The following is an 11715-nucleotide window of genomic DNA, read 5'->3' as shown; positions in this document are numbered from 1 at the left end:
CAAGGGTGCTGGGTCCTGTTGAAACACGGTCTTGTTCGTGTATCTCTGCATCATGGTCATTGTGTCCCTGCCCCACGTTCCTAAGTTCTTTATTCTGGAATTTTGCAGGTTGAAAACTTGCTGGTTAGTGACCAGGGGACCATCAAGCTGTGTGACTTTGGCAGTGCCACGACCATGTCGCATTACCCTGACTACAGTTGGAGCGCTCAGAAGCGAGCGATGGTGGAGGAAGAGGTGAGGGCAGGTAGCTGTGGTGCGTGCCCGTCAGCAGCGGCTTCTCAAGGTCGGGCCCCCTTTCATCCTTGTAGCCACGGGGGTTCTTGGAGTGCAGGTGTGCAGTGCCCTTGCAGAATAAGGTCTGAACAGCTCCTCCCATGCCAGCAGCCAGGGCACCCTGCTCTGCAGGGCCTCTGCCTTCTCCAAGCAGCTTTGTAAGTTCTCTTTTTAGACCACCTGGGGGCTGGTTATGGCCACAGACACAGTCTAGTAAACTCATCCCCCTGCTTCCTGTTTTTAGGTAGAGCATTCCGTTCATCATCATCTACCTCCCATACCCGAGTCTGAATGCATAAAGGCTGTTTCAAAAAATCTCTCTAAAACATATCCACAGGGAGACTCAACTCCTGCAGGAAGCCCGCCATCCCCACAGGGCATTGGGTGGCATGGCCTGTGTGGACAGTGGGTGCTGGACAGTGCCTGGCCACATGGACCATGTCTACAGTGGGACTTAAGGGCAAGACGCTGGGCAGAAGGATAAGCACAAACATGGGCAAAGCTGAGGTTTGGCATCTCAGAAGGAGGGCCCCTGGGGAGGGGAGGTCAGACAGGGACCAGAGGGGCACAGGCTGGCTCTTGATCTGGAGGGAGGGCTGCTTGCACGGTGTGTTCAGTCCCTGCACATCCCCAAGCTTTGCACCTAGGACGGGTGCGTCTCTGCAGGCAGCTTCTTCTCCAGTTAAAAGTTTATGTAAGTTGTCCAAACAAATGAAAACAGAAAAGATAAACCAAAAGGAAAAAAGATGGGGGAAGGTGGCTCTGAAGGCCCGCTCTAAGGCGTGCTGGCGGAAGCCGGCGGCTCTGAAGGGTGCAGCCCAGCTGCAGAGATTGTCCCCCATCAGAGGTGCTGGCCTCAGCCTCTGTCTCTGGACCTGCTCCCGGCAGATACCTGCTTGGAGCCGCTTTGCCCGTCAAAGCCTCCTCTTGCTTGCTCCTCCACGGAGCACCCGTCCACTCTCTCCCAGGGTTTGTTGACATCTGTGTTATGCAGATAGCTTTGCTGCCATGTGGTGGTTACATTTCTGTGTCAGCTTGGCTGGGCCTGCTTGAGTGGCTGGGCAGCTGGATGTAGTTACTCCCCATGATGAGACTGGTCATCAACTCCATGGTGGAATCTTCTGGAGCAGCTGAGTAGCTGCCTTAGGGATGTGGGCTGCTTCTCATATATAAGCAGAAGCCTTGGGGAACAGTCGCTAGCTTTTGGCACACTTGAACCCTGCAGGTAGCTGTGTTGTCGTTCAGCAGCCTGCCATGCTCTGCTGACCTTGGGACTTTCAGTGGACTTGAACCTGCCATGTGGGTTTGGTAACATTGGGATTGTGCCTTTTTACTTGTCAACCTTGGGCTTGTCAGTTTCAGTAGCCAGCAGCTGTCTGAGTGAAGAAATACCTCTAGCTCCAGTGGGCTGGGAGCAGGAGGCAAAGCTGAAGTCTAAGGTTGAGGGGCTTTTACCCAGCCCCTAGAGCCTGGCACTTTGAACTTGGACTTAAAGCCTCTGAACTGTAAGAGAATAAACTCCTTTTGTTCATGTATCCCACTTGTGGTATATTCCCGTCAGAGTGGCACTAAGTAATCAAAACATGCAGGATTGGGCTGAAGAGAAGTGTGGGTGTTTTCCACTCTGGAACACAGCCATTGTGGACGTGCTTCTTTGTCAATAATGTTTTTCCTCACTCCCTAGCACCAGACAGCATGTATCAAAGGAGGGAGCATTCTCATCCCTTGGAACCCCATTAGTCCTAAGAAGTGGGTTTCCTAGAGCATCCCATGAACCTAGCAGGATCTCACTTTTTGTGCAAGAGCATTTGTAGGAAAACCGTGTCCAACCCGGTACTGGACGGTTTTGGTGCTAGACACCAGCATTCTCCTCAAGTGGAATCCTCATTTCCTGCGGCTGCCGCAGCCACAAGGGGGTGACTTTAAAGAACAGAAATTGCCTGCCTCACAGTTGTGGAGGCTGGAAGTCCAAATCGGCATCAGCTTCCTTGTTGGTAGCCGGGAATCCCTCAGCGTCTGCCTTTCCCAGTGCGTGTCTGTCAAGTCTGGTGTTTCTGTAACTCGGAAGGGGTTAGGTTTATGGTCCCCTCTATAATTCAGAAGGGGTTAGGTTTACGGTCCCCTCTGCACTGTTCTGATCTCATTAGCATAATACGGGAATAGCCCCGATTTCCAAACAGTGTCATAGACACAAGTATCAGAGTGTGGCTTTCAGCACGCATTCTGGAGCACACCGGTCAGTCTGTGACAGGTACACTGCCAGAGCCTGAGGGCAGCGAGGCCCTACCAGCTGCGACCATGGTCTGCTCGGGAGGAGGGAGTGTGTGTACATCCACACACGTGTACACCTTTGCATACATACATGTACACGTGCACATCCACATGCATGTAGATACGCTCATTTTAGAAATCTCAATCCACAGAAACACCTGCAGTCCTCATCTGCACACAAGAGCGTTTCTTGTCCCTTCCGTCCATATTTGTATGTCCCTCCTTCTTGGGCGACACTGGCTTCTAGCAGCATCAGCATGTTTCTTTATTTGATCAATCCTAATATACATCCAGACATTGGAGAATTAATCTGCCCCCCCCCCTAGGGAAAGGTATACTCTTGGGGTTGATGACATTTTGCCCCACCAAAGATGGAGGGTGGGCTGTTGACACCGGCTCAGGCGTTAATGGATGAGGATGTGGTGCTGGTATCCTCAGATACTGGGACGGGCTCGGGAGTTCCTCGGATTAGGACCGTCGGCTCTGGCTCAGCAGTTGGTGGATTGGGACCGTCAGCGCGGGCTCAGGAGTTTGGACTTGGATTAGGACTGTCAGTACTGGGTTTTAGAGTTCTTTGGGTTGGACTGTGCAAAAACGGCAAGGAGGCCACATGTTCTGACCTTCTCTAATCCCACAAGGGGAAGACAGGATTACCAGCAGTAACCCAAGGCCTATTCCTGCCAGGCCAGACATGCTGCCTCCCTCCAGCCCTTTCTCCAACCGTTCCTCCCAAAGCACCCACCACCTCTCTCCTGGGTTCGATAATTCGCTGCAGTGGCCACACAGAACTCACAGATTACAAGGTTTATTAGGGGAGCACCAAGCTACAATTTGCGCTTAGGAAAAAATGCTCAGTCTCTCTCTCCAGCCCACCATCCCTCAGCCAAGAGTCTCTCACAGTCTCTTTCTGGGGTGCATGTCTCTTGCGTCTCTTTCCCAGCAACGCGTGTCTCAGGAGCCCGTGTCTCTTTCAGCAGCACGTCTTCCTCCACCAGCAGTCAGAGAGAGTTCTGCCTCCAGGAGGCCTCCTTTTTGAGCCCAGCAGGGTGGTCAAACTAGCCAATTATAGCATCAGAACTCTAAGCACCTGAGAGAGAGTGGGCGCCTCCCAGAACATTGTTTTGTGCCACTCCCAACAGAAATACTCCAGGTGGACACCTTAAGCAATCAGGAGCTCCTCAGTTGCTCATAGAAAATCCCACCTTGGAGTTTACAAAGACTTATGGGTAGGAAAGCCACACAAAGTAATTTACTATACCACAGACTGTCAGTGCTGGGTTTAGGGGTTCCTTGGATTGCTTTTCATTTTCTTTTTCAGCATAGTCACATCCCTCAATTCAAACAGATTGGGTTTTTTCTTTTCCTTTTTATTTTTTTAAGTTTACTTTCGGTCTTAACGTATCTTTCCCCCTTTCTCATCCTTGCCCATTTACTTTTTTTTATTTTATTATGTAAGACGTGTAACAAGCTTCTCGCTCCTAGTCCACGTAGGCTCCTGGTGTCGCTGGTTTCTGGTTCATTCTTCCAGTGTCTGGATAAGCCGGTAGACGTATGTCCCACCTTCCCCTTCTCGCTCAGAACACTGTCCTGAGCCTGCGCTGCTCCTCTGTGTTGCGTTGCTTCATGGTCTCTCCTGGGATGCGGCCCTGTCCAGTCCTTTGGGTTCCCGGGACACAGCCTGCTCTGATCCCTTGGGTTCCTGGGACGCAGCCCTTTCCAGTCCTTTGGGCGTCTGGGACGCAGCCTGCTCTAATCCGTTGATCTCCTGGGACGCAGCCCAGTCTGGTCCGTTGATCTGGGATGCAGCCTGCTCTGGTCCGTTGGGCTGAGCCTAGCTCTGGCCACTATGCCATGCTTGTTGTTTCAGTTGCTGTTAGTGTTTTAACCGTGCAGACGCTGCTCCAGGAGTAACCTTGTACACATGTGCTTTTGTGTTGTTGGGAACGTGTCTTCTGGGTGGATTTCTGGAAGGGGGGTGCTGCTGGCTCGAAGGGTCAGAGTTGTATCTGAAGTTCGCGTACAGTGAGGGTTTCACTGGCAGCCTGTCACACATTCAGAACGATGTGCAATCTAATGACACCTCCAGCCAGTGAGCACACCACCCGGTTTCTAGATGCTGAGTCGGCTCCGACTAGAGGTGCCTGCTTGTGTGTCTGGGAGAGCTGTGCCCCACCGGGTTTCAGTGATGGATTTCCCAGCAGTCGGCCACAAGCCTGCCTTCAGAGGGGCCTCTGGGTTGACGCGACTCTCCAGCCTTTTGGTTTGTGGCACCCAGGAACTCCTAACGTCCACAGGCTGGTTGATGGGCAGGCTTCTGGCTTATGTCCCATGCTGAGGGGGACACCCTCCTGCTTGTAAACAGGCGACAGAGGATGCACAGGAGGGGAACACTGGCTTATTTTTTAATTAAAAGTTGGTGCAGTAAGAGATTCCTGGAGACCAAGTGCAGCTCAGTGGTGTGTGAGGAGGGGGTGGAGCCACCCAGACCTCTCGGGAACATGTGCGGCGTAAATCAGTGTCTGTTCACAGGGTCCTGCGTGGACAATGGGTGCAGGTCGTTGCTGTGAAAGAAAACGTTTGTAAGTCTTCCTTTACAATGTGTGTGTTTGTTCCTCAGATCACAAGGAACACGACTCCTATGTACAGAACACCAGAGGTCGTGGACTTGTACGCCAACTTCCCGATCAACGAGAAGCAGGATATCTGGGTACGGTCCTCCTCGCCGCTGCCTGCGGTGCCCCTCAGCATGCGGGGGGCAGCAGGGCATGGGCCCACACACAGGTCTCCTGTGCCTCCCTAGTCTGGCTGTCGCCACCGGCATTCACCTAAAAACAGGGATGATGGTGGCATTGACAATCACACACTGGCTCAGGGCCCCTGTGTGAGTACATTGGTGTGTTTTTTGCACCTGAGGGATATGATCTAACCTGTGAGGTCTGGGCCTGAGTGCCTAGGTTGTTACATATACACATTTTAGCCCTGGTCTTTTAAGTGGAGACTGACTGTAGTTTGTATAAGGTTGGGGAGAGGTTCCTAAAACCACCCTCACTTCTGACACCACTGCAGAATTTGAGAGTCCCTAAGACCACTCTTTGGGAGCTCTGGTAGCATAGTGGCTAAGGCACTTGACTGCTAACCAGAAGGCTGGCGGTTAAAACCCACCAGCCACTCCTCGGAAGGAAGATGGGGCAATCTACTTCCGTAGTGATACTGCCTCGGAAACCCAAGGAGGGGTCGCTATGAGTTGGGGCCGACTCCGCGGCACATAACAACAACAACAACAACAACAAGACCATTCTTTAAAGAGTTAAAGAGCAAAAATGTCACTTTAAAGTATACCTAACCTAAGCCATGGTCTTTTCAATTGCCTCATATGCATGTGAGAGCTGGACAGTGAATAAGGATGACCGAAGAAGAGTCGATGGTTTTGAGTTGTGGTGTTGGCGAAGAATGCTGAAAGTACCGTGGACTGCCAGAAGAATGAACAAATCTATCCTGGAAGGGCAGCCAGGATGCTCCTTGGAAGCAAGAATGGCCAGACTTTGTCTCCCTCCTTGGGTCATGTTGTCAGAAGGGCCCAGTCCCTGGAGAAGTAGAGGATCAGGGAAAAAGGAGAAGACCTTCAACGAGATGGAGTGACACAGTGGCTGTAACGGCGGGCTCAGGTGCAGCAAGGACTGTGCGGATGGCACAGGCTCGGGCGGCATTTTGTGCTGTGTCCACAAGGTCGCACTGGGAGTTGGGCCTGACTCGACCATCCTCAGTTCTGATAGCGTTTATGTGCTCAGGGAGTCCGAGCACCCCCCTCAGGTTTGCTCAGTCACTGGAAGGACCCACAGAACTCACTGAAAGCTGTTAGCCTCTTGGTTACAGCGAAAGAAAGCAGATGCCAATCAGCTACAGAAAGAGGCCAGGCAGCAGAGTCCAGAGAGTTCCACGTGGCCCTCTCCTTGTGGAGTTGTGGACAGCAAACTCTTTCTGGCAACCCTGTGGCAATGTGCAGGGTATTGCCAACCAGGGAAGCTTACTCAGGCTTCACTAGTGGATTTTTAGTGGGGTTGGCCACGTAGACAAGGTTGTCTTGTGGGCAGCCTTGTCTCTAGCTCCTGCAGAGGTCAAGCTTAAGCCACATGACACAAGGTCCCACCAGAGATCATACTGTTCACAGATGATCTGGTGTGACCCACGTCTCCCAGGGAAACAGAAACTCTTGTCAGGCAGGACCTTCCGAAGTGTAGAGACCACTTCCCAGAAGCCAGGGGCAAAAGCCAGACCTGTCATTGGGCTTGGTTAATTTTTTTTTCCTGACCTTAAGGTTTGGACAGATTTACTGAAACAGGGTGCTGCTATATCGGTCTATGGGTGTGTTACACATCCTACCACTATGTTTACTGTATAATTTTTAGATTGAATACATATTTTGAAAGCCTTTGGCCCCAAAAAATGAAAGGAGAGAGTCTGTAGCACATTTATTTGAAGACGAGTAAGAACCAGATTCTGAACGCTATAAGGAGCTCTAGTGGTGTAGCAGTTAAAGCAGTCAGCTGCTCATCATTAGGTTAGTGGTTTGAACCCACTAGCCGCTCTGCAGGAGAAAGATGAGACAGTCTGCTTCTATAAAAATTACAGCTTTGGAGACCCTGTGGGCAGTTCCACTCTGTCCTCTAGGGGCGCTGTGGGTCAAAATAGTCTCCACGGCAGTGGGTGTGGTTTGGGCTTTGCTTCCGTGAAGACTGACAGCCTTGGAGACCCTGTGGGGCAGTTTCACTCTGTCCTCTAGGGGCGCTGTGAGTCAGAATGGACTCCACGGCAGTGGGTGTGGTTTGGGCTTTTTTTCCCTGAAGATTGACAGCCTTGGAGACTCTGTGGGCAGGTCCACTCAGTCCTCTAGAGGCGCTGTGGGTCAGAATGGACTCCACGGCAGTGGGTGTGGTTTGAGCTTTGCTTCTGTGAAGACTGACAGCCTTGGAGACCCCATGGGGCAGTTCCGCTCTGTCCTCTAGGGGCGCTGTGGGTCAGAATCGACTCCATGGCAGCTGTGTTTTTGATTTCTGAACATTAAAAAAAGATCACGTCACTGCATTAAACAGTAGCAGCCCCCACTGATCTAGAGTCCCATTGGTTACATCAGTCAGAGGAGTTGGGGTGGGCACCCTTGTCAGAGGCAATGGCAGCACTGGCAGGACAGGTGGGCTGGTCAGGTCATGGGAGCATGGCCCAGAGACAGTGGCCATGAGCAGTCCAGCAGGCTGTGAGGCAGCTGATAGGCCCTGGTCATCCCGCCTTTACTCTCCCACCACATACACAGTGTTTTCCGAGTTCCTGAGGTTGCCTGCTGGCTGTTGTGTGGATATCCTTGGTAGGAATGTCCCTGAGAGGTGGTGAGACACAGCCCCCATTGGTGGTTGTGGATAAGATGGGCATGGAGCCAACAGACTGGGCCCAAATAGGGTACAGGGTTCCCTTGGCTGATCAGGAACTGCAAACCACCTGTCCTCTCCACGAATGGGCTGGACACTGGTCTGGACAGGACGGGCCTACTTGGGACATGCCACACTGTCTCCATCTGAGTCTCAGTTAATCCTTGACCACACGGTTCTGAAGGCTGGAGTTAATGGGCTCCAGCTTAGTTTTGTTTTTCTACTGAGAGAAGCAGTCATGGTCATCAGGCCTGTGCTGCATTTGAATGAGCCGCTCCTGCTTGGTTCAGAGTGGTCCCTTAGCATGTGTCCCAGCGTGGGACCAGGTGTGTGTGTGCCCCCACCCCCAGACAGGAGGGGACCTCCACCGAGGGTGGGCTGAGTGGCATTCACCTAGGACATGCACACGTCAGGCACTGTGTTCCCTGGATCTTCTCGGGTGCCGCTCACGGGGGCCGGCTCAACTCTCATGTGAGGATGAGGACTGGTGCCCCACCTTAGTTTATGCAGGTGTGATGTGGTGGGAGGCAGAACAAGTGGTCTGTGGGCGAAGACTGGTAGTCGGCTCAGGGCCGCTGCTGTGACCACCCGTAACTGCCGTGATCAGTAACTTCCTGCATGTTTGAACTCTGCTAATTCACTCTGGGCTCAACACGGTAAAACCTGCATGAGGTGGAAACCTGTCAGGCAGGAAAGCTCAGTATTTTACACCGAAACGAGGGACCCTAAAGTGGTAAGACTTCAGCCCATCGATGGCGGAAAACTTGCGAGACGCGGAAAACAAGACCTCCGCCAGGTTCTGGCTCCTCGTCTCACTGCCCTGAACTGTGGAACGTGAACACGGAGCTTTCCCTCGGGGGCCACGTAGCCTGTTACACAGGAATAGCCGTGTGTCCCGGAGCATCCGGGGGAGGGGCTGGCTTGGGGTCCCAGCCGGCCGCCAGGCCACAGGCCCCCGCTACGCTCCAGGCTCCTGGACTGTTTCAGCTGAGAGGCTGCGCCGTTCACAGAGGAGCTGGGCCTGGGCTCCTCCCCGAGCCAGGAGGCTTTCTGAGGTTGCTGGGTGTGGAGAAGACGCGTGAGGGAGCGCGACGAGCACGGCCCTGAGCTGGGGGGCTGCCAACCAGTTCGTTCCGGTTTGACCCCTGCTGCAAATGTACTTGTCCATCCCAGACAGGCTGGGTCAGGATCTTAACAGGATTCCCAGGTGGTTCTTATGTTTGCATCCATGAGATCTGTAAGATCCTTGTCCTTGTCCCCATAGGCCCTGGGCCCTCAGCCTGCGTGCTTGTCCTCGTAGGCCCTGGGTCCTCACCTCGTGTCTTTGTCCCCCCCCAGGCCTTAGGTGCTCAGCTTGTAGCCTCATCCCCCACCTGCCTGGGGCGCTCACCTTGCGTCTTTGTCTTCCCCGTCCCCCAGGCCCTGGGCTGCATCTTGTACCTGCTGTGCTTCCAGCAGCACCCTTTTGAAGATGGAGCCAAACTTCGAATTGTTAACGGGAAATTCTCCATTCCTCTGAACGACACTCGGTACACCGTCTTCCACGATCTCATTCGTAAGTTTGCACCGTGAGGTGAGAGCGTGGTGGGGGGCCTCACGGGCGAGGGCGGATCCCTCTGCTGCACGGGGGGCTGCTCACTGCACTCCCCTCCCACCGTTGCAGCCCCGGGCAGCTGCAGCGTAGGCCTCCCCTCGGGGTCTGCACCAGTCATCTCGGGTCTGACAGTGTCACTGAGTGCCCGTGGCTTTTTCATGGAGCCCCACATCAGGTTAGGCCTTGGGTGCATTGACAGTGTTATGAAACGGTGATGATTTTGTTCTGTTTTATTGCTGTTCACGGTTGTAGTCAGTCCCTTGCTTGCTTTTAAAAATGGAGTGATGCGCTTAGGTGAGTGGCCTCTGGTCATCTGCAGCCTCTGTGAGAGCTGGTTACTAGGGCGCCACCCCAGGAACCTAACACCCAGGAGAGTTTCTGGAACTGCCCTGGCTCTGGTCGCACCCTGTGTGAACACGCAGCTGCAACTCTGTTTCAGGTTCCATGCTGAGGGTCAACCCGGATGAGCGACTGTCCATCACGGAGCTGGTCAACCAGCTCCAGGAAATCGCTGCTGCCAGAAACGTGAATCCTAAATCTCCCATCACAGAGGTAAGGTGGCGGGTCCACCCAGGACCACGTCCGTGATTGTGCCGTGCCATCTGAACCCGTGAAGTGTTTCGTGTTTTGTGCCGTCTGGGTATAGTGCTCAGAGAGGCCTGGGCTGCTCTGAAGCTCTCACAGCTCTCCAACCATGTGGAAGGGCAGGAAGTCCAGAAGCTCAGGTTCAGAGATCCCCCGGAAGGGCGCTAGCACAACTGATGACCGCTGGGGGATAGCTCGGAAATGTGCCTCCTGTGTGGGGTTCTAGACACGCAGAAGTTTATGAAGGATTATAAGAAGTACAGTTCCCATGACAGGTAGGTTTGGGGGCCCCAATCATACTGCTTGGATGAGACTGGTCAGATCCTGCCATGTGCCCATTCTTGGTGTCTGAGGGATTGAGAACAGGGAATGATGTAGTCCTGCCTTCAAGGAGCTTGTATCCGGGTGAGGAGATGGACAGACATGGGGGGTGGCACACGGTGATACCTGCTACGATGACAGTAAAAGCAGCGCAAGGAGAGAGTTGTAGACATGGTGGTTTAGTGATTACCTCCAGTAGCGGGCTGACCCGTGGCCCCGAGGATGTGTCCACACCCTAATCCCCGGAATCGGTGAACATCGTCTAGTATGACAAAGGGCTAACATCATTCTAAAGGGCAGTAGATGTGATTAAGTTAAGGATTTTGAGAGGAAGGCCTCATCCTGGATTATACAAGTGGGCTGTAAACAGAATCATGTCTGCTCTTGTGTGTGTGAGAGAGAGAGAGGACCAGAGGGAGTCTGGAGACGGGAGGAGAAGGATATGAAAGTAGGTGAGACTGGAGGGATGCAGCCACAAGGCGAGGGACACCCGGGGCCACCAGGAGCTGGAAGAGGCAAGGAAGGATTCTCCCCCGAGCCTCTGGAGGAGGGATGGCCCGGCCAGCACCTGGATTTCAGACTTTGGTGGTCTGCAGGTCAGGTGGTATGGGGGAGGAACAGAGGCGGCCGCAGTGGGTGGGCTCTCGGTCGAAACCTTCAGGAGAGTTCCAATGCCACACCTCACGGCACTTCAGCCTCTTTGTCCAGAACTGAGAGACACAGCCACCTTGCTGGCAGGAATCAGGAAGATGGAGAACATGTCCTGGGCAACCATGGCTACCTGCAAGGGAAGGACACTGACCGCCACCTTCCTGCTTGACCAGGACACACGTCACCTTGTGCTTGACAAGGAGACAACTCCTCTCCAGTTTGACAAGGAAGCTTCTCATTTCCTGTTGACAAGGAGACCCCTCACTTCCTGTTTGACCAGGAGTCCCCTCTCAAGTCCTGTTTGACCAGGAGACACCTATTTCACATGGAAACCACTTATTTCTGTTTTGTGAAGGAAATCCCTCACTTCATTTTTGTAATGGAAACCTTTTCCTGATGGACAAGGAGACATTTCACCTTCTGTTGAACAAGGAGATACCTCACCTCATGTTTCATGAGGAGACACCTTACTTTCTGCTTGACAAGGAAACCTCTTGCTTCCTGTTTGACGAGGAGACACTCACCTCCAGTTTGACAAGGAGATACGTCACCTCCGGTTGGACAAGGAGACACGTCACCTCCGGTTGGACAAGGAGACAC

At 53.2% G+C, this 11715-nt stretch overlaps 1 protein-coding gene across 1 annotated transcript in view; it reads left to right on the top strand.

Moving 5' to 3' along the window:
• GAK (cyclin G associated kinase) overlaps window positions 1-11715 on the top strand; it is a 140798-nt gene that overhangs the window by 42139 nt on the left and 86944 nt on the right. Inside the window, exons 6-9 of the mRNA XM_007955764.1 lie at window positions 109-234; window positions 5162-5251; window positions 9384-9519; window positions 9998-10110. Of these exons, the coding sequence (XP_007953955.1) occupies window positions 109-234; window positions 5162-5251; window positions 9384-9519; window positions 9998-10110 (465 nt within the window). The remainder of the gene's footprint in view (window positions 1-108; window positions 235-5161; window positions 5252-9383; window positions 9520-9997; window positions 10111-11715) is intronic.

Source organism: Orycteropus afer, unplaced genomic scaffold (assembly GCF_000298275.1).
Source record: "Orycteropus afer afer isolate SDZICR_OR568_19922 unplaced genomic scaffold, OryAfe1.0 scaffold00539, whole genome shotgun sequence".
NCBI classification, from domain to species: Eukaryota; Metazoa; Chordata; class Mammalia; order Tubulidentata; family Orycteropodidae; genus Orycteropus; species Orycteropus afer.
The sequence above is the reverse complement of the archived record's forward strand: the minus strand, read 5'-3'. Positions and strand labels throughout refer to the sequence as shown.